Source organism: Charadrius vociferus, unplaced genomic scaffold, assembly GCF_000708025.1.
Source record: "Charadrius vociferus isolate BGI_N301 unplaced genomic scaffold, ASM70802v2 scaffold277, whole genome shotgun sequence".
In the NCBI taxonomy this organism is placed as follows: domain Eukaryota; kingdom Metazoa; phylum Chordata; class Aves; order Charadriiformes; family Charadriidae; genus Charadrius; species Charadrius vociferus.
The window spans coordinates 113,507-136,282 of NW_009649183.1; the positions used below are offsets into that span (position 1 = coordinate 113,507).

A 22,776-nucleotide genomic window follows, 5' to 3' on the forward strand; every position below is an offset into this window, starting at 1 on the left:
GGTTTTGGGGAAGGAGCGGGGTGCTGCGATGCTTTTATTGGAGCAGAAGACTGGAGACCACTGGAAATTGTTTTCTTTTTACCTGGGTCTTTTTCCTGAAGCAAAAGATCCTCTGTCCTGGTTTGCCATGGCTTGCCAGAAGCGAGCATGTCGTGGTTTAGCTTCTCTAAAACGCTAATATTATTAACACACAGATAGCTAAATAGTTAGTAAATGAAGCTTGGGCCAAAAAAACCCCACCCCAAACCCTCAACCTGTAGCTTTTCACGTGCTCCTGCCAACGTCTCTTTTCTCCGACCCACCTTCCTTCGCAAGAGGAGCAGCAGAAAAATGTTTTGAAAACCAGATTGTTTTCAAAAATCATCCTTTTCCCCCCCTTTCTTTTCTTTCCCTTCTCTTTAGGGTTTGGTCACTGTTGGGTGGATCTGCCCCGGGAAGGGTTGGCACGGGCTCCGCCGGACCCAGGGTTTAATTCACAGCTTGAGCAGAAGTCTCTTCGCTGGCGCTGCCAGCTGGCAAAGAACGGGCATTTTCGCTCGTGCCATTTCTTTTTTTAAGCCTGTATTTTCCCCAGCTGCGGAAAACGGAGTGTTAAATGCTCATAGTAAAAATTTATAGCGCTGTGAGTTTTCCATATCGTGCTCTAATGCCTCTCGAATCTGCTCTCGGTGGCTCTCCTCCAGCCAGATGAGAAACGGGACTGGCCTGAAGCGGAAGCTACGGCAGTTGAGTTTCTTCATCTTCTTCGTACCTGCTGTTGAAACGGCTCGTGTCGGGGTTTTTTTTCTTGATTTATAAAGTTCATTTCATGGGGGCGTATTAGAAGGGAGCGTTCACCCATGATTACAGGTGACTCCGTACACCGGTCACCCGTAATCCGTGTTAAAAGAAGAATCCCTTTCTGGCGTACTTGTGACCAGGGAGGATGTCACTCAGCCCTTACCGGTTTTGTAAATGAAAGAAGAAATATTTCTTTTCCGTATATTCAGCTACTTGTTTCCCCCGGCGCGTTCAGTCCTCTCTAATCTTTCCTATTTCAGCGCTGGAGAAACGACGTCTCTTCCCCTGCTCCAAACTTCCCGCTCCAAACTTGGAGAAAATGTTGTATAAAGCAGCAAATGGTGATGGAGGAAAGCAGGGGATGGGAGAGCTGGAGCTGGGGGACGCGCTGCAGGGACAGGTATACGTTTCCAGCTACCTTGACCTCATTTTCCGGAGAGCTTGGCTTGGTTTCAACCTTCTGTTTAAATAAGGTGATTGATACCATTAGTGATTTTTCTCCCCCCCTCCCAACCCCGCTCCCCGGCTGTGCTTTAGCCTTTCCTCTTCCCATGGCTTTTTTGGGGGGGGAAGGAGCGGGATTGTCTATTAACTTCCCTGCTTTTTTTTTTTTTTTTTTTTTCTGAATTTGGGCAAAATTCAGCACTTGTGAAGACATGACTTGTGCAAACTATGTGGCCTGCGGGGTGAGCAAGAATTTTTGTTTTTCCTTTTCCATGCCTGACCTCAGTGTTCATGGGGAAGTGCATTGCTGTCCCAATGGCAGCTTGGAGGGCAGCTTAGTGTAAGGTGTTCCCTTTCCCCAAAAACCTGCCTGCTTGATTTCTCTTTCTGACAATTCCTAGCACGTCAGCATCTTGAAGAGCAAAGGATTGAGCAGTTGAGTCCTCGAGGGTAGTACTAACCTGTCAGATTGTCTCTATCAGTTACATTACAAGCACTAGGAAGAATTATTTAAAAGATACTTTTTCCATGGTGTTCCACCCCTCTGGTTGTACATTATCCTGGGGTGGTGCAGTATTTTTGGGACGCGTTTGGGCGTTAAAAGCGTAGTGCTCTGTGCGAAAGATTTCCCAGCGATTTAGCACCGTATTTCAGTTAATCCTCCGGACCGCTGCACGTTTGTCCTAGTTTTTTTTTCTCTCTAACCGGCCACGTTAGAGACTAATAAACCGAGCAGGTGATAGCACTTCAGACCTGTAAATATTTTCTCAAATTTTTCGGTTTCGAGGGTGGCAGGAGCTGAATGAGAGCAGCAGCAGGTGAACACCTACAGCATCACGGTGGGCGGCAGCGGCAGAAGCCGGGAGGTGCAGCCTTCCGTCGCCGGCTCACACCTTGCCCGTTCCGCGGCAAAATCCACCCGGATATTTCCTTTTTTGGCTTTAGGATCTTGAATTTTCCACCCGAGGTCTTGACGTTTCCTTCTGCTTTGCTTAGCCCCGGTGGCGCTGCTGAAGGTTGCGGTGGTACGTGTTGGTGGCTCCATGAGCAGCTATGGAAGTCCCATCTGCGACCCCGCGCTGGCGGGACATCTCTGGTTAACCCGACCTGAGCCGAACGGGCTGGAGGTTGGGATTTTCCCTCTGGCTGAATGCTGAGGTTTTGCATTTTGGTTCTTTTGCTTCCCAAAGAAAGGTGATTGCCCAGGCAGGTAGGCTTTCAGATGGAGCTATGCTAATGTCTGCACAATACCCCATCATGGGCAGCTCAGAGCCCTGAGATGGGGACTTGGGGACTTGCAGGGTTGTTAGTCTTGCAGATGTTTAGATAAGAAAAGCTTTAGGTTTCCAGATTTTTCACTTAAGAAGAGAAAAAAACCCCAAAACCCCCCAAAAAGAGGCCATGGGGCAGGTGAAGCTCTTCAAAGTTTTGTCTTAATGCAGACCAGCATTTGTCATTTAAGACTTCGGAAGCCTGAAGGCATTTTGAGTTTGCTTTTTTAGCATAAGCAAAGCCTGCCTATAGTTGAGATTACAATGTGGATTACCTCTTAAAAAGGAGAGGTGTCTCATTCCTGTCAAGCTGTTTAAGCATCCAAAAAAATGCTGGAGCTGCAGAACCTCAGAATTAAAATAAAACCTTTTTTTTTTTTTTTTTTTTTTTTTTTATTAACGCATCCATGACAAACCTGGGATGTTTCCATGAGTAGGAAAGCTGAGGGGATAAAAACATGCAAAAAGAATGCTAGATCAGGCCACTGAGAAATTTAAAATATAAAGGATTTTGATCGAAATGTGAGTCCATAGCCTTAAAAAAGCCTTTTCTGCAAATTGCAAACTCCTCTGTATGGTGTGGGGATTTGGGGGTTTCTTGCTGTCCTGGTTGCTGTGGGGTGCAGTCGTGCATTTTGGGGGGGGGGTGGTTGAGGCGAGGCGTGTGCGACCACATCTTGCTGTTTACCGGACTGATGTTTGCCGTTAGTTAAGCACATCAGAGTGGCGGACTGGCAAAATTGTTCTTTTAAATTTTACTTTAGGGGCAGACTGATTTTTGTTCTTGAAATACTAGCATGTAGGGCTGCTGTAGATGAATAAAAGATGGTACAGTTCCCTGTTTTTTGTTTTTTTTTTTAATAATTTTTAAAATCTTATTTATTAACCCCTTGTTTCTAGAGGTCTTCAGTTTTGCTTTGAGTTTTATTTTGGGTTTTAACAAGCCCTTTCTCTTGACCTTCGCAGAAAAGAGCCACTAAGCCCGTGAATTCGATGCTAATTTTAATAACAGTCTTCCTTTTATGTACCTGCAGATAGCAAGGTGCAGCTGGAGGGAAACAGTGAGATTGCTCTAAACCTCTGGGGCTGGAAACCTGCTGGAAAACCTCCGGGGTCGTGCGTTTGGATGGATCCCCAGCTCGCGTACGCTCTTGTTGTGCCGGGTCTCCTGCGTGCCGGCTCCTTCTCCAGGCTTCTACCGGAGGCGGGAGAGAGGGGGGGGGAATGGATTTTATGTAACTTCAAACCCACCGTGGGAGGAATTTGGCGATAGGTTTTCGAGCGAACGACAACGCGTTCGCTAATTTTGGAAATCTATTTTTTTTTTTTTTTTTTATTATTATTTCGATCTGGGGCGAAGGAAGAGGCTGTAAATGGAAATGGCATCCGTAACCCAAACCGGCTCCCGCCTTTATCCGGGTTAACCTGCGCGAGGGCACCCGGAGCGAGGTGGGATGACTTTCTGCTCCCGACGGCTGCTTTGGCTGGTGATGGAGGGGTAATTCCGGAGGGACAAACGCTTGGGTATAACTGGCTGAAATACCTCTGCAGAGAGGCAATGCTGCTGTTCCCTCTCTGAGAAGAATTACTTCTTAATCCGGTAGAAATTCGACTCGTTTAGGCATCCTATAGGTTCATACAGACACACAGGACTATACAAGATGCCTTACCAGAAATGTCCTATCTGCTTCATTCTTACATATTTTAGTTTAAACAACCAGTTTAATTCATGCAGCGTCTTCTGTTTTGTCCCTTCTTAACTGGTTTTTATCTTTTGATATTTTGATTCCTCACTTGCCGCCTTTTAAGCCCCTTAAATTTTAGCAATTTCCCCCCGCCAAAGGCTGACAACTCTCCCTACAGAGTGGCTTTCGAGCAGCAAGATCATCCGTTCCCTCATGCAGCTCGATTTCTCCTGCGAGATCTTCTCTGGGTTTTGAAGGATCTCAACGAGCTTTTTTCCCCCTCCAGTCTATTGCAGTTTTCTTGCCTGCTTTGACCCTGTGCTGCTGCTTCTCCCTCCGCCTTCGTGGAGCGGCTTATTCGAGGTGGCGGATGCTGCGGCCGCTCTACCGACGCGGCGTCTCGTTCGGGAAATCTGCCGCCGTGGCTGCGAGCTTTGAGCTGGATGTGAGCTTAGAGCTGGCCCGGATCGGGCCGTGGTTCCTGCTGTTTCGCAGGCACGTTCTCTTGGAAAGGAAAGTTTTATTCTTAGCTTTTGGGTTTTGGAGACGTCTGCTTTGTGAGCTTGCCAGCGTTTTAGCTTCATACTGGTTTTACGCAACGTTTCGGCAACAAGCGCGAAAACAGATTGTTAGGAGGAATTAGTTACTTTACTTTTACAGCAGGATGTTTGTTATAAATACTAAACTTCATAGTTGCTCCCGATATATAGCTACTTAAATCTATGTTCTTACGTATAAAGAGACAGTTAGTTCTTTTTTTGGTTTAGGACCACCGGCTTTCATCTGTTGGTTGTTACTCTGTGCTGTATCACAACACGTCTGGTTGTGGATGTGTTGAAAGTCTTCATGGAATCATTTAGGTTGGAAAAGACCCTTCAGATCGTGGAGTCCGACGTTCGTGTTGGGTCTTGGCTGCACTAGACCTCCGTACCGTTCTCACCCCTTGTAACCGCTTCTTTTTAACACTAAAAATACGTGACTGTCAGCAACAACGTTGGTGTCCTGGAAGTCTAAAACTCCGCTTTCTGTGATCCTAAAGATGAAACCCCCTTTTAGGTCCTAATTTGTGTCAAAGTGCTGTTCTTAAAGGGCTTCTGACCTCCTTTGCAGCAGCGGTATTTTGAGTTCATGGCTCGCTTAACCCCGTTAAATCACATGCGCTCCCTCGCGTACTCCACAGCTTGCTTAAACTCAACGGCTCATGTTTCCTTAATGAAAACAAACCCCGTTCTTGCTGCTGTAAGAATAATTTATAGCCTATTAATAAGCTTTTATCAGTTGGACGCGAACCTTAGTAGAGGCAGTAGTATATTCCCGTTAGCGGTAGGTCTTTCTGGCAGGTTGCTCCTAATTCTCTGTTGGTGATGGTTTGAATGGAGAAATAGGTGGTTATTGCCGTGCCGTCACCGCGTCGGGTCCCTGCCTGGGTCACACAGAAACCGAGAGCTTTGGCTTGCCTTTCCAGAAACTGATACTTCTCGATTAGCTGACGTTTGAAGTGAAATCTGTGAACCTTTGCTGCGAGAAGTCTTTCGCCGTGTCGCCATGACAGCGCCGAATTATGGTTCGAAAGCTGAAAAAGTTTAGCAAAACTTTAGCCAGGGCTGAAGATCCATAGCCGGTGATACAGCAATAAGGCATTTTTAAGTATCTTCAGTTTCTGCCGATGAGAAAGGCAGATGCTTTCACTGTTTCTGGGCCACTAAGGAAAATACTAAAATCAAAAGAAAACTGAATTCAGCTTCCTACATCTCATTTTCAAAATTTTTATATCCGCGTTATGTCTGCGGTGTCTGTTGAAATAAGGTTCTGGCTGGTTTGCAGAGACCCTCAGAAGACAACACCAAGGCAGCAGTTTGCTCGAAAAAGGTTCGCTCTGTCAAAAGTCCATGCAGAATTTTCAGTGATGAAATAATTGAGCTTCAAAACTATGCTGTGCTCCCCTTCAGAGGTGGTTGGTGTGTCTGCTTGACCGTTGGGTGACATTGGTAGGGACATCTCTTGCAGCAGGATTATTTGTAGGGTTGGTGGTACGCTCGCACTGTGTCCTCGGTTGGGTCCCGTTTGCAGTGCCAGATATCGAATGTTACGTTTCTTGTTTCTGCCTGATGTTTACACCTGCTTTTTATGTTTTCTTTTGCATGTTTTCTTGGCTGGATTGCAATAGAGAAGAAGAAAATGAGGTGAGTAAAAACCGATTCCTTTCTCGATGTAGATCCTGAAACATGCGTTGGCCCAACCTGGTTAAGTTTGACCTCTAAATTTCTTGAGTCGTGAGAGGTTTAGGGTCCAGGTAAAGCAAACCGCAAGACTAAACCCCACTTGCGTGGACAGTATTGCGAGGCATCTCCACGTGCAAATCTGATGTTATCCCAGGGTGCCTCTCGTTCAGCGGGTAAATCCAGGAAAGAAGGGAACCACGTCCGGTACCGCTTCTGCCGTCTACACACGGGGATGCGATAGCAGAGCGCGACGGTGCCCTTGAGTCATTCCGTGTAGGTAGATGCTGCTTTCTGCACCGTGAGTAGATGATTATTGAAGGATCTGTGAAAAAAAAAAATTAGTTTTGCTGTATACAGCTCAATGAATTTAAAGGAAAAGGAGAAAACTTGGAGGGAGTGGAACAGTTTCTAATATCCCGGCATAGGAACGCCCGCTGCGAATCATTTTTGGTGCTGTAGGACCGTATCTGCCCTGGTTGAGCCGGTGAGTGTACCGTGTGTCCTGCCTGTGCTGCCAGCGAACCGAGAGCTGCGGGAGCAGTGCTGTTTCAGTAGTCGCGTGTCTCGCTGAATACGCAGAGCGAGCTTCTATCGCCTTTTTCTTTCTGCAAAATACCCACAGCAACGTTTTGGGGAAAGTTCCCTTTCTGTAAAACGTTAAAGGGAGGAGAACTCCTCTTCTACTAGACAGCTTTTGCCAGTAATTGCTGCCTATTAAATTTCAAAAGCTACCTGCGGAGTATGTTTAAAATTCCATAAGTCATGGGGTTTTTTAAAACTTGGTGATATTTAAGAAAAAAAAATAATCCCTGGAAGGCCGAACACGAGGGTGAAACATTTGTTCTGAAATATATCATCTCTGAAGAATAATCTGAAAAGGGGAGGAATAGAAGCTTAGCAGCTCCTCTTTTGCCTTCAGGTCCTGTGTTTTGTGTAAAGGTGGATGTATCCAAACCCGGTTATTCATGGGTGAGCTGGGATTTCAGATCTATTGCGCTTGAAGTTAGAAAGATTTTGATTAAAACATTGGCACATTTCCATAACTCTGAATTTTGCACGTAAAATAATTTCACGGAAGTTCTAGCAAGAAAGAAAACTCTTGAATCCTGGTGCGCTGTATTTTTAAATATATATAAATTTAAATTTTTATATATATATATATTTAAATACTGCATTTTTAAATATTTTTTTTTAATATGTAATTGGTATAATAGGTGAATCCAGTCTCTGGTAAGAATTTGGATTCAGATATGTGGAGACTTCCTTCCGTTAGACATCAGGGTATGGGTGAGATAGGAACGTGCTCCTTTATTCTTCCATTGTCCCAAGACATGTACACAGGTTGGGGTAAAAAGAGGTGAATTTCTGGTCACGTGGGGATAATAATTGACCCAACAAACCCAAAACCTGACGTTCCCTTACTCTTCAGGAGGCTGAGTCCAGCATCCTATGGAAGAGTGGTCTCAGTAGCATTCAGGCACGTAGGAACTCCTACCAAACAGGCTTGACACTTGATTTTGTCCTTTATTCTTCCACGAATTACCTTTTTGTACACTTGCATATTAGTCTCTGGATCACTTCTGGTGTGTAGATTCTTTTAAAAACGGGGGTAGTATTTTTAGCAGGACTTTCCCCCAACGTAGGAGAGACATGGAGCTGGTGGAGCGGGGCCAGAGGAGGCCCCGGAGATGCTGGGAGGGCTGGAGCCCCTCTGCTGGGAGGACAGGCTGGGAGAGTTGGGGGGGTTCAGCCTGGAGAAGAGAAGGCCAAAAAGGGGAGACCTCAGAGCCCCTTCCAGTGCCTGAAGGGGCTCCAGGAGAGCTGGGGAGGGACTCTGGATCAGGGAGGGGAGCCATGGGGTGAGGGAGAAAGGTTTTACACTGACAGAGGGGAGATTGAGATGAGGTATTAGGAAGAACTTCTTGGCTGTGAGGGTGGTGATCCCCTGGGGCAGGTTGCCCCGAGAAGCTGTGGCTGCCCCATCCCTGGAGGTGTTCAAGGCCAGGTTGGACAGGGCTTGGAGCAACCTGGGCTGGGGGGAGGTGTCCCTGCCCAGGGCAGGGGGGTGTGAACGAGATAATCTTCGAGGTCCCTTCCAACCTAAACCATTCTGTGAGTCTAGAAATGGTTGGGGGGCAATTGTGGGGAGAGGAGAGTGTTTCAAAGCTGGGCAAGTGTGTGGACAGGGGCTTGTTTTCAAGGTCACTGTTTGGGTGCCCTTTTAGCCATGGCACTCATTTAAAAGCACCCGTGAAATGGCACCCGTATAAATAACACCCATTTAAAAGGAGTGCTTATTTTTTTTTTGGCACCCATTTTTTTCCCAGAATGCAGCTGCTCACCCGCTGGTGAAGATCAAATGTGTGCGTGGTGCTGGGTTGCGTAGCCAAGACCAGTCCCATGGAGACCTTGACACGATTTTCACAATTGCAATAAAACCCCATGGGTCTCATCAAAAATGAAGATATTTTTGTATATGTGATGTCCAGGGGTGCAAACAGAATGAGATGGGGTTTCCATTCCGCCAGCGTCTTATTTAATAATTTACTATGGTGCCTTTAGCCTGAGCAGCCATGCATTGTTTTACAAAAGTTAAAGGATAACAAAGTACGTAATAATTCACAGTGGGTTGCAGGAAACCACCGCTGCTGCCAAAAATGTGTTCATGCAACAGTTATGGGAGTAAAACCCAGCTCTGTACGGTTTTTATACTGCTCCAACTGTTTCCGTGTGAGTTACGCTTCTCACCCAAAATGGAATTGCGCTAATGCAATTTGGATTTATGGGGATACAGAGTATTGAGAACAACACCTTTTTAGCATGGTGTGGCAACCTTCGTCTTTAGGGCTTGCGCTCCTGTGACACGGCTTTTGCGCAGGTGAGCGCTAAGCTTTAAAATAGTTGGAGAAATGCTAAAATGGGTAAACACACGGTGCTTTATGCTCCGAAAATTGCTGATCTCAGGCTTGGATAAATGCATCCTGTAAGGTAAGAGGTTCCTATGTTGAAGGAGTTCTGTTGCTGTAGATTTGCTCCATTTCCAAAACCAGGGTTCAGTTGCGAGTGCTGTCACAGCAGCTTTCTTGGTGGTCATCCTGAGCTCTTGGATGTCCTAGAGAAGATGAGTTGCACCCTCGGCGAGTTTGCCGATGACACCAAGCTGTGTGGCGAGGGAGACACACTGGAGGGGAGGGAGGCCATCCAGAGGGACCTGGACAGGCTGGAGAGGTGGGCCCATGCCAACCTCATGCAGTTCAACAAGGCCAAGTGCAAGGTCCTACAGCTGGGTCGGGGCAATCCCAAGCACAACTCCAGGCTGGGTGGGGAATGGCTGGAGAGCAGCCCTGAGGAGAAGGACCTGGGGGGGCTGCTTGACCAGAAGCTCAGCATGAGCCGGCACTGTGCGATCGCAGCCCAGAAGGCCAATGGTATCCGGGGCTGCATCAGAAGAAGTGTGGCCAGCAGGGCGAGGGGGGTGGTTCTGCCCCTCTACTCCGCTCTTGGACGCCCCCACCTGGAGTGCTGCATCCAGCTCTGGAGTCCCCAACATAAGAAGGACATGGACCTGCTGGAGCATGTCCAGAGGAGAGCCACAAGGATGCTCCAAGGGGTGGAGCACCTCTCCTATGAGGAGAGGCTGAGAGAGTTGGGGCTGTTCAGCCTGGAGAAGAGAAGGCTCCGGGGAGCCCTTATTGCCGCCTTCCAGTCCCTAAAGGGGCTCCAGGAGAGCTGGGAAAGGACTTTTTACTGGGGCATGAAGTGACAGGACGAGGGGGAATGGCTATAAACTGGAAGAGGGCAGGGTTAGATGAAACATTAGGAAGAAGTTTTTCACTTTGAGGGGGGTGAGGCACTGGAACAGGTTGCCCAGAGAGGCTGGGGGGGGCCTTGGGCAACCTGGGCTGGTGGGAGGTGTCCCTGTCTATTGCAGGGGGGTTGGAACTGGATGATCTTCAAGGTCCTTTCCAACCTAAACCATTCTATGATTCTATGAATTTCAGCTCATTAGCATGGTAAATGAACGGACTTGCTGTAGCGTGGTCCTCACGGCAAGGTGGTGAGTGAGATCCTGGGCAGGAGACAGCGGAGAGCTGCTGGTGAGGTGCAGGCGGAGTGTATTACAGGCGGTTGGCCTGGAGGTGACAGTGTCATCACGCACCACTGAGCCCTGATGGGAATTCTTGGAGGTTGTTATGTTAATACTGGTCTGCGCCTGAGTCTGAAAACTTCTTAGGAATTACTAACGAGTGAGACAAGGCAGGAGGCGGGAAAGGACGGGGTTTAAAATTGCGGCTGTAATTTTTGATAGTCTGATTCATGCTGAAACCAGATGTGTCCAGGTGCAGCCTCCTGAGATGTGAAAACAAACGCACTAAAAGCTTAAAAACGCCGGATGTTTTGTAGCCTGCGACTACAGAAACAGCACAAATAAAGCCATACTATCTCTTCAGTTAACTTTATATGTTGAACTCTATGGCTTTTTTTTAAAAAAAAAAAAAAAAAAGAATTAAATGAAAAAAGGACTTTCAGTTTGGTCATTAATAAGTCAGTTAAAAAGCCTCAGCCCAAAGGAGGTTTTGCTCCAAACTGGAAATCACTGGGTAATTTATGTTGTTCAAGAGACAGCCGGGCGCAGAATGCAGTGCGGCTGCGCTATCCCAGACTCCAGCCCAGGGCATCGATTTCTATTTTATTGTCGTGAAAAATTCACCAGGTAGAAGAAAATGGTTCGTTGTGCCCGTAGAACAGAGTTTAAAAACCCCGCACCCAATTCCTCTAACCGCATCTTCTTGTTTTCTTTTGCAGGGCAAGCCTGAAACCGTGCAGAAAGCTGGCTTTATCAAAGGCCCGGTGTTCAAAGGCGTTGCTTCCAGTCGCTTTTTGCCCAAAGGCACCAAAACAAAGGTTAACCTTGAAGAGCAAGGAAGACAAAAGGTGTCTTTCAGCTTTAGTTTAACCAAGAAAACCTTACCGAATAGATTTCTGACTGGTCTCGGAAACGAGAAACAAAATGAAACTCAGAACTCCCCAGCAGTACCCCTTCAGACTGACTTTAACCCCAAAAGTAAAATGGACCTGGGGGATGCCGCTGGTTCAGCTGAGGAATCTTCACCTCCAAAGCCGAAGGTAGAATTAGGCAAGATCCATTTTAAAAAACATTTACTTAGTGTCACGGCAAAACCGCCGCCAGCTACAGCAGCAACGCTACCGCCACCGCCGCCGGCTGTGGCACCGGTGACGGAACCGGTGGCATTGGCCGCAGACTTTCCTTCAACGCCACCGCCTCCCCCGCCTCCCCCTCCGCCGACGGTGTCGCCAGCAGCATCGATGCCGGTTCCTGCAGCCGCAGCCTTACCACAACTGCCGGTAACGCTGATGCCGACGCTGTTGCTGTCGCCGCCCGTGGAAGCTGAAGTCTCCGCTTCGAAGGAGCCGTGCCACGCGGTACCTAAGGAGGCTTTGAAGCTGGACGTCAAGCAGGATGCGGTATCGCGTGGTTCGGAAGAACATGTAACTCATAACACGCCTGAGCAGACGGAAATAACTCCACAGAAGGAAGATTCCCATATTGGGAAAGAGGAGGAGGTTTCCGACAGCTCAAAAGGTGCTCCCCTCTGCTCCCGGAGGCAGGGGTCAAAGAGGAAGTTCTCCCAGTCCGACGGCACGCTGCTGGGCTCCGAGTCCGATGAAGATTCGGTGAGGACCTCCTCCAGCCAGCGGTCACACGAGCTGAAGGTATCCAGTACGGAAAAGGAGAGAGATCCCAGAAGAAGCTCCACATCCCTCAGAGGTGATGACCTGGGGAAGTCCTCCTCGCGCTCCAAGTCGGACAGGGATGAGAAGTATTCGAGCTATTCAAAATCGGAAAGAGATTCGCGTTATGCGTCCTCCCGCTCTCGATCAGACAGAGAGAGAAGGCGAAGCCGGTCTCATTCCCGTTCCCGATCCGATCGGGGCTCCCGAACCAGCTCTTCCTACTCGAGGTCAGAGCGTTCGCATTACTACGAATCCGACCGCAGGTACCATCGGAGCTCCCCGTACAGGGAAAGGTCAAGATATTCCCGTTCGTATGCGGACAGCAGGGCGCGAGAGAGCTCAGACTCGGAGGACGAGTACAGGAGGACACATTCCAGATCGAGCGACTCGAGGCGTACGTCGTCCCACTCCTCCTCCTCCTACAGAGACTCGAGGACTTCTTACTCTAAGTCGGACAGGGACAGCAAAGTAGAGTCGTCTCATGCTGACGTGGAGAGGAGAGGAAGGTCTTCTTCGAAAGCAGATAGAGATTCAAAAAGGACTTCAGAAAGTGAAGTAACCAAAAGGTGCTCTCCCCTTGATGAGCTAGGCTATCGAAAGGGGACATCCCATTCTAAGCCTGACAGTAATGTGAATTCCTCCCGTTATAAGTCCACCCCTTCAAAGACCCCCGCACCAAAGCCTGATAAATTTAAGAGTTCTTTCTGTTGTACAGAATCGATCGAAGAAATAAAACAGCAGTCTAATTCTCTAGATTTAGAGACCTCTTGTCTAAAAAGCAATGAGATCAGGGTGTCCGTTGCGAAAAAATTTGAAAGGGAAAAGACACTTTCTCCGTTAAATCAGTTAAACGATTTGCCCGCTTTTAAAAAGGCAGACGAATCGAAAGTGGGTTTTGCTAACTCAAAATCCGAGGAGCTTACAGGAAAGGAATGCCACGACAGTGTTAAGGAACAAGAAACTTTATTAAAGATAAAGCACGATCAGTTAAGAACGTGTTTCCCCGTGGAGCTGAGTGTAAATGGGTCCCCGGAGGGTAGGGCTGATGGTTTGGCAACTTCCAGTGCCTCCAGAACAGAGGATGTTGCCGTGTCTTCTGATGATAGCCTGTGTCGGTCAGAAGCGTCGCCTGTTGTGAAGACGAGTCCATCGTATCCGTTGCCATCTAATGGGTTTGAGAGCACGTATGTGTCTCGAGAGCTGGACGATTCTGGGGTCCAGTCCAGCGAGTGCAACAGTCTGTTTAGGCAAGCGGAGGCTCCAGTCCCGCAGCAGCAAGGAGAAGCCATCCCTTTGCCCGTCGTGAATGTAGATCACACTAAAACTGTACTTAAGAACCTGGATGATGAGGCGACTCCGTGCGACAAAACCAAAGAACCAATTTTTTGCTACGTTTCAGACGACGCCACCCCTGCTTTGTATCATTCGGAAGTTGAAATCGAAGCGGAACCAGCGGATTTAAAAGTTACATCCGAGACTTTCCTGGACATGCAGGTGGAGCCGCAGACCGTTACGTGCGATTATGAGAGCACGGAGGATCACCACTCAAAGTCTGCCTGTGAGGATGAGCACGGTCATCCTTCCCATAAAATCAGCCTGGAAGTGGAGAGCTCGAGTAGGGATCCCTCCCAGGATGGCTCTTCCCCGAGGGCTGGGTCAGACCATCCCATGCCGGAGGAAAGCGTCTCTTCCAAATGGGATGTGCCACCGCCAGATGGATGTCAGGAGCTACTGCAGCATTCGGAAGCTGAAGAGGTGCTTGAGTTGGATACTCAGCACGTTGATCTTGGTTCGGCAAAAGGCAAAGCATCGTTCCAAGATGAACATTCGTACTATTCAGAAGTGCCGCTGGAGCACCGTGACAGAGAGGTTGTGGAAGAAAGTGCTGTTTCCACCGAGGGAGTTGGGCCAGATGATTTGAGAGTTCGGTGTCCCAGTGCATTGGCTGAGAAGGACGAGGGAAACGAGCCCTTGGTGGCTTCCGCTTTTCCAGACGCCTTGTTTCCTTCTTGCGATGTGATTGTCACTACAGAAGAAATGGAGACGGTAACTCAAGCCCCGACGTGCGACAGCAGCGGCAACGCTGCTGAATTTGTTCCTGCTGGTCACGATGATTACTCCGACACGGGGGAGAGCGACAGCGAGAGGGGCAGTGAAGACAGTGACACGGAGGACTCAGATTCTGATGATGGCGCACCACCGAAACGGCTCCAGTCCGTTGTGGTTGTACCAAAGAACTCGACCATAGCAATGGAGGAGAGCAGCCCTGGCTCTTCGCGGAGCAGCCAGGGCAACCGGCGCTTCTCCGACCACTGGGACGATGAGCGACCCGAGTCCAGCAGACCCTATTATGAAGAGAGGGTGGAGAACATGACGAGTAAAAGTGGTCCGCAAGTAGAGAGCAGATGTTCTCCTAGAGGGATGGAGAAGAGTCCGGCAACTTCTACCGAGCTGAGCAGGAAAGAGATGGAGGAGCTGCGGCCGGATCCGTGCCAGCCTCAGAGCGACGGTGTTGACAGTACAAGTCAGGCAGACCTGATGGCAGACTCCCACGGTAAACCCAACCCGGACGAGAGAATGATGTTGAAGGAGCTGATGTCCATTGGTAGACCGATCGGCCGACAAGACGAGCAGCCGTTTTGTCTGCCGGAGAGTTTTGAAAGTGCCGATAAATCCCGACACCAAACGAGCTCTTCCAAGCCAGACAGTAGGCAAGGGAAGGGTGGGCTTAACCAGTCTGGCCTCGGGGACTTCTCCAGGCTGGATGGTTTTCATACGGCGGAGGATCTGGGTGGTTTGGGCTGGGACTTTTCCCAGCCGGAGAAGCCCAGTAGCACCTACCAGCAACCAGATAGCAGCTTCGGGGTCTACTCGGGCTACGTTTACCAGCCGGGCTCGGGGGCGTACAGCGGCTCTCAGAGTTACTGGCAAGGCAACGGTTATTGGGATGCGAGGTCCGCTAGCAGACCTTCTGCAGTTAATTACGAACGAATTCAAGGGCAAGTACCGGATTCTCTAACGGAGGATCACGAGGAGTATGAAGAAGATGACCGTTGGGATGATGACTGCAAACCTCGTTTTCCCAGCCCCTCGAGTAAATGCCAGGTGCCCGGGCAGAAGGAAAAAGGCTCGGTGCAGGCACATGAGATAAGCAGCAATTCCACCAAGGAGCCGGTGCCTGGCGGGGAGAAGAAGGAGGAGGTGAAGGTTTTGGAAAAAAACGATGCGAAAGAGCGAGGTCCACCAAAAAAAAGACGCCCGGAGTTGGAGAGCGACTCGGAGAGCGACGTGGACTCGAGGGAGAAGAAGAAGGTGAAACTGGAGGGAGAGCAAGTGGAGTCGGCGCCGCAGGACTCCTCCATGGTGGGTCGGTTGTGTATCATGGATGACTTCAGAGACCCTCAGCGCTGGAAGGAGTTCGCCAAGCAAGGAAAGATGCCCTGCTACTTTGACCTTATTGAGGAGAATGTGTACTTGACAGAAAGGTAACTGATCTTTTTTACCCTTTTTTTTTCCCCTTACCTGTAGGAATTTTAGATTTTAACTTCCGTTTGGTTCTGTGACAGCTTTTTTCTTTTGTTTTTTTTTTATGGCCAAATTGGCATAGTGTGGAGGGAGGAGGAGGGATGTCGCGTTCCCTACATCTGGCAAAGCTGCTTGTAGAGGAAACGATGCTGGGAGAGTGTTCAACCCCCCCACACTGGGTCTCTTCTCCTAAACAGAAAACACCGATTGGGCCCAGACAGGCCCCAGTGATGAGAAGAGGTGGAAGAACATAGAATCATAGAATGGTTTAGGTTGGAAGGGATCTTAAAGATCATCTAGTTCCACACCCCCTGCCATGGGCAGGGACACCTCCCACATAGTATCATAGTGGAAGGGGTGATTTATTTGTACCCTCGTCTCAGTTGTCTTGCAGCATCCCCTTTGTTGAGTGTTGATTTGGGTATCAAGGAGGACTTGCACACGTGGGATTACTGGCATCAGCACCGCAGAATCCCAGAATCCCAGACTGGTGAGGGCTGGAAGGGCCCTCTGGAGCTCCCCCAGTGCCACCCCCTGCCAGAGCAGGGGCACCTCCAGCAGTGGCACAGGACGGCGTCCAGGCGGGTTTGGAATGGCTCCAGAGTGGGAGACTCCCCCACCTCTCTGGGCAGCCTGTGCCACTGCTCTGCCGCCCTCACAGCAGAGAAGGCCCTCCTCAGGTTGAGATGGAACTTCCTATGGTCACGTTTGTGCCCGTTCCCTCTTGTCCTGTCACTGGGCACCACTGGAAACAGACTGTCCCCATCCCCCTGGCACCCTCCCTTGAAGGATTTATCAGCGTTGATAAGATCCCCCCTCAGTCTTCTCTCCTCCAGACTCAAAAGCCCCAAGTGCCTCAGCCTTTCCTCATCAGAAAGACGCTCCAGTCCCCTCCTCATCTCCGTAGCCCTTTGCTGGACCCTCTCCAGCAGTTCCCTGTCCTTCTTGACCCGGGGAGCCCCGAACTGGACACAGCGCTCCAGATGTGGCCTCCCCAGGGCAGAGCAGAGGGGGAGGATGACCTCCCTCCACCTGCTGGCCACACTCTGCTTGATGCCCCCCAGGATGCCGTTGGCCTTCTTGGCCACCAGGGCATGTTGCTGGCTCACGGGCACCCTGTTGTCCACCAGGACTCCCAGGTCCCTTTCCACAGAGCTGCTCTCCAGGAGGTCAGCGCCCAACCTGTACCGGTGCATGGGGTTATTCCTCCCCAGATGCAGCACCCTACACCTGCCCTGGTTGAATTTCATAAGGTTCCTCTCTGCCCAAGTCTCTGCTCACCAAGTAAACATGTTACTCTTCTACCCATGGTAGTTTGTAAGAGTAATGACATTTTTCCCAAGCTTTTTGCCTTCTTCTCTATTGTCCGCTGTTCATTTGACCTTGGTGCGGCTGCGTTAAAGCCCAGCGCCATCACCTCTGGGCTTGCCAGTCCTTGTCTGTTCAGTGTCCCCAAACGCCAGCTCGCTCCCTCTCTGGAGACACAGGGAAGTCTGTCCGGATGTTGGAAAGGTTTTGGACAAATAATACATGTTTCCCAAGGCTTTGGTTACTTGCATGTAATTATTTGTCATCTGAGATGAGTTATTTTAGATCTAACAGACTGTAATTTGAAATATCAGAGCGTAGCCGTTGCCTGCAGATTATCCTTTTCCATTTTGCATGGGAATGTTGCAGATGGATACGATCCCTGGAAAATAAAATCATCTGTTTCTAAGCTGTAGGGATGATTAGTAAGCGTATCGCTTTAGGGCTCAACTACCTTCGTCCTTGCCAAAAAAATACTCTCCCTGACTTTTAACGCGTAGGTGAGAGCTCCTTGCGAGCTTGGAAGCAGTTCTTACTCCTGGTGCAGCCTATGGTAAGGCCTTCTGATGATCTGTGCCTATTTAAAATCTTATCATTTCATTTAACTTCAAAGTCCTTTTCCTTCTTGTCGGTCCTCTTCTCGTAGCCTGAGAGAGAAGAAAGGGTGGTTGAGTAACTGCGTTCACCCCAACATAAGAAGGACATGGACCTTTTGGAGTGGGTCCACAGGAGGGCCACGAGGATGACCCGAGGGCTGGAGCACCTCTGCTGGGAGGACGGGCTGGGAGAGTTGGGGGGGTTCAGCCTGGAGAAGAGAAGGTTCTGGGGAGACCTAAAGCGGCTCCAGGAGAGCTGGGGAGGGACTTTTACAAGGGCATGTAGTGACAGAACGAGGGGAAATGGCTTCAAACTGGAAGAGGGGAGGTTTAGGTTAGATATTGGGAAGAAATTTTTCACTTTAAGGGTGGTGAGCCCCTGGGGCAGGTTGCCCCGAGAAGCTGTGGCTGCCCCATCCCTGGAGGTGTTCAAGGCCAGGTTAGACGGGGCTTGGAGCAACATGGGCTGGTGGGAAGTGTCCCTGCCCATGGTAAGGAGGTCGGAACTGGATGATCTTCAAGGTCCCTTCCAACCTAAACCATTCTATGATTCTATGAAATGCCTTTTTTTTTTTTTTTAATATAAAAGTGCTTTAGAAGATATTCTTGATTCAGAGAGTCAATACCAGCCACTTATCTGCACATAAAACCTACTATTTATTTCAATCTGAGTGTTTTTTTCTTAGGCCTTTTTTTGTCTTGCTGGGATCCACGCTCCAAAGCATTTCCCTAATCATCTCGTGGCAACTGAAGTATCAGTAGCCGCCTTTAAAGCCCTGCCTTTTCCGTAACTGCCGTTTTCTTGTTTTCTTTTTCATCGTCTTATTTGACAGTAAAGCGGAGGTTTGCTTTACCTTTTGCTTCATTATAAGAAAGCCGTTTTAAAACGGTACGTGCGCTCAACTAATGGTTTATGTGTTAATATTTTAGAATATAGGTTTTCTCCTGGCCTTTGGATGAGCAAAACCAAACGGATATTCCAGAATAGCTGAGGTTGGAAAGGGATCTCTGGAGATTGTCTCCGTAGTAGTATATAGGATTAGAGAACCTATAGAACTGGTAGTACGTAGTGAGAAAGCCTCTGTCTAGGAAAAAAAAGGAACTGAATTTTCTGTAAATTGGCTTCTTTACTTATATGACAAAGGTAATCAATCCATCTGCCCAGTTTCTAGAGAATAAATTAATTTCCTCCAGTAACAAGAGACAAAGACTGAGGAGTAATTTCTCTGCCCAGACACTGTCTAACTCGTGTTCCGATGACTTGACTTCAACAGGAAGAAGAACAAATCTCACCGGGATATTAAGCGAATGCTGTGCGAGTGCCCTCCTCTCTCCAAAGAAGAGCGAGCTCAGGGGGAGGTTGCTTGTGGAGAAGACTGTCTCAATCGCCTGCTCATGATAGAGTGGTAAGTGGCATTTCATGACTTGCCGGAGTTGGGTGGTGTTGTCCATGAGATAACTTATAGAATCAGAGAATCATAGAATTGCTTTGGTTGGAAGGGACCTTTAAGATCATCAAGTCCAACCATCAACCTAACACTGCCAAAACCACCACTAAACCGTGTCCCTAAAGACTTGAAGGCCCCTAAAGGAATTCAGATGTTTCTGGACAGTGACCATGAGCTGTCTGTACGCTCTCATTTTCACTGCCTGCTGCGGAGTGATCTTCAGAGCCTACGTACCACCATCTGCCCTTAGATCTTCTGCAGGAGATTTGGCCTTAGCAACCTCCTCTTAAAACCTGCCACGAATGCCTGGAGTCTTCTGCTCCTCAGCCTTAACTCTAGTAAGCGTGGTTGGAGGGAGTCGGAAATGCAAATGTAGCTCTGCCTGAGATCCTTATTTCCTCTCGTTTCTCCTTTTGCATCTCTTTTCTCTCCCCAGAGCCTCACCAGGCTACAGCTGTTAGAATCATAGAATTGCTGAGGTTGGAAGGGACCTTTAAGATCATCAAGTCCAACCATTGACCTACCCTGACAAAACCACCTCTAAACCACGTCCCCAAGTACCACATCTGCCCTTTTTTTAAACACCTCCAGGGATGGCGAACCCCCCCCTCCCTGGGCAGCCTCTTCCAATGTTTGATAACCCTTGCAGTGAAAAAATGTTTCCTGATATCCAATCTACACCTCCCCTGGCATAACTTGAACCCATTTCCTCTCCTCCTGTCACTTGTCCCCAGGGAGAAGAGGTCAGCCCCCACCTCTCTACCCCCTCCTTTCAGGTAGTTGTAGAGGGTGATAAGGTCTCCCCTCAGCCTCCTCTTCTCCAGGATAAACACCCCCAGTTCCCTCAGTCGTTCCTCCTAAGACGTGTCCTCCAGACCCCTCACAGCTCCGTTGCCCTTCTCTGGACACACTCCAACACCTCAATGTCTTTCTTGTCGTGAGGGGCCCAAAACTGAACACAGCACTCGAGATGGGGCTTCACCAGTGCCGAGGACAGGGGGATGATCACTTCCCCAGTCCTGCTCACCACACTATTCCTGATACAGGCCAGGGTGCTGTTGGCCACCTGGGCACACTGCTGGCTCATATTCAGCCGTCCATCGGTGAACACCCCCAGGTCCTTTTCTGCTGGGCAGTTTCCAGCCAGTCCGCCCCAATCCTGTAGCGTCCATGGGGTTGGTGTGACCCAAGTGCAGGACCCGGCACTTGGCATGGTTGAACCTCATACCGTTGGCCTCGGCTCATCGGTCCAGCCTGGCCAGATCCCTCTGTTGTCTCCTTTTCCCTCCTGGAAGAGGCCAGGAGAAAGGGGAGCTCTGTTGTGAGCGGGAGACGGGGGAACAGGGCGTTTAGTGGGATTGTGATGAGGATTGTCACCAGCTGGGATGGAGGGAGAGGAATTACCTGGCAGAAGCCCTTTGATTTTAAATTAATAGCCCAGGCAGTAGGTGTAGGGGAAGGGGATATCTTGGGGGAAGAACCCATAAAAACACGGGGAGAAGAGGCCAGTTCATCCCATTTTTCTTGTACGACATTGAAGTACGGCGGCATTTGCATTCCAAATGTTTTTATCTTCCTTCCAGAAGTAAATTGTCTGCATTTGCATGTTGACAGTCAGATGGTTAGGCTTTTTATAGCAGAACCCGTTTGAAGGTTTTACACTGAATTTATTATGGTTCTTTGGTATCCATTTCCCATCTGAGGCGTTTCTGTCATCGCTGTTGTCCTGCTGGGAATTGATTTGTTCCGTTCCCTTCCCTTAGTTCTTCTAGGTGCCCAAACGGCGACTACTGCTCCAACAGGCGCTTCCAGAAGAAACAGCACGCAGATGTTGAGGTGATCCTCACCGAGAAGAAAGGCTGGGGGCTGAGAGCTGCCAAAGATCTGCCATCGTAAGCCTTTGCTCTTCGAATGACGTCCTCGTGCTATTTTAATCCCTCGCGAAGGGAAAATAAGTTGCTTGCGTTTTCTTAGTTTCACTGACATTAGTCGATTTGCTGAAGTTCTTCCGGCTTTATATATTGTCCTTGTCCTCTGTCAGGTGTCCCTCGTAGTTATCAGCACGTGCGTATCCACTAATTGCATGTGAGATCTCCCACTCTCTTCTCAGCAGGGTTTCTGACAGTCTTGCCGTAGCTTCAGCTCATGTTTAATCTGTCTTTCCTCCTTTTCCGTCCCCGCTACTCGATGGCAGAGGAGCACATGCTCTGTCTGTGTCTCTTCTTCTATTCCCACCTCTCCAAGACTTACCCTCTTCTTGAGTCCTCCTTCCATTTGGACTACGTGGAGATCCTGTGGGGATGTCTCCTCCCTCGTTAGCCTGTTATTAGTTAACGGCTGTATTTCTGAGTGCTGCTTTGTCATCAGCTGCGCGTACAGATCCGAGTCTGTGTTTGCCTCGTCTCTGTTTCGCTCACACCAGATGATATTTGCCCGTTGTGCCTGGATCGGTGCCTTTATCCACACTGTCTGGCACAAAGGAGCTGGTGGGACTGGAACGTCGGTCCCCTCCTAGGTTGGCAGCAGGGATGGATGCCGATATTTTTTGGAATTATGGTCCTGTTTGGAAACGGTTGCCCTCAAAAAGTGAGCGTGGCTGAGAAGAAGAATAGTGCCGGGGTCGATTTTGCTCTACAGGTGTGTGTGCAAGGAGCAGGTCTGAGATGGGAACACCTTCTCACCAGGGTAGGTCAGGGGTTTGCCTTCTACCTTGCCGAGCCGGCGCTTTCTCATACTCCCAGTAGTACAAAGAGCCTTAAACGAGGCGGTGGGAGAAGAGAGAAGAGCGAGGACGTTCAAAGAACTGCTTGGGGTTTCGTCCCACTCCTCCCCAAGGTGCAGTGGGGAGGAGTGGGACGAGCAGGAGGGGAAGACTGGCGTTTGCTGGGAGAAGGGAGCAAGGCAGGAGGTGTCTCCAGGTAAACTACCGCGCTTCTATGGCTAGGAAGACCCGGGTGGATTTTTCTTCCCTGCGTTTAGACCTCACCCTTCATGTGTGGGTTGTGTGGGTGTGGGTCTCCTCAGCAGAAGTTGGTTGAGCAGCTCTGCAGACAAACAGCAGACTTTGTAGAGGAATTTACTGGAGCGTCTTGCGGTGGGGAAGCGGTGCTGTGCGCTCAGAGTTTCGCCAGGCTCTGATTTCCATCTCAAAAAGGATGGGCATGGTCAGTCTGTTGAGCCTCAACAGCACCAGAGACTCTGCTTCAAGACAATCTGCCTAGAACTTCACTGTGCAGAGATTTTCTGTAACTCGGGATATTTTAGTGAGTTTCCGTGGAAACTCCGATATTTATTTTTTTTCTTCTGTTAAGACAAAGAGCGCTGAGGAATCCAGCAATGTTTCTGACGCTTAAGAGAGCTATACGTCTTACAGCAGAGTTTTTTACTGCTATACCGAATATCTGAGACGTATTCACAGGAAGATGCGGGGAAGAGTTTTGATTGCTTTAGAGAGGTATGCCAAGTTATCTAAAATGCAGTGAAAACAAATCTGCACTTTCAACCCAGTATGTTTAACTGAGAGCGCCTTCACACTGTGTTTATGTAAATGATAACGGCGTTAAGTGGTTGTTAAAACGAGCGAGTGCTCTCCATCACTGTTCTGTTGCACAGCAACTGTATCGAAGAAAAGCGTGAGCATCCTGGCATTTTCTGGTTCCCATTTTTCCAGATTTCATAGAATCACCGAATGATTAGAGTTGGAAGGGACCTTGAAGATCATCCAGTTCCACCCCCCTGCC

At 49.1% G+C, this 22,776-nt stretch overlaps 1 protein-coding gene across 1 annotated transcript in view; it reads left to right on the forward strand.

Annotated features, from left to right (window-relative positions):
* Window positions 1-22,776, forward strand: part of SETD2 (SET domain containing 2) — an 82,532-nt gene that overhangs the window by 3,741 nt on the left and 56,015 nt on the right. The window contains exons 2-6 of the mRNA XM_009888677.1: window positions 2,221-2,351; window positions 4,467-4,625; window positions 11,209-15,644; window positions 18,863-18,994; window positions 20,800-20,928. Of these exons, the coding sequence (XP_009886979.1) occupies window positions 2,221-2,351; window positions 4,467-4,625; window positions 11,209-15,644; window positions 18,863-18,994; window positions 20,800-20,928 (4,987 nt within the window). The remainder of the gene's footprint in view (window positions 1-2,220; window positions 2,352-4,466; window positions 4,626-11,208; window positions 15,645-18,862; window positions 18,995-20,799; window positions 20,929-22,776) is intronic.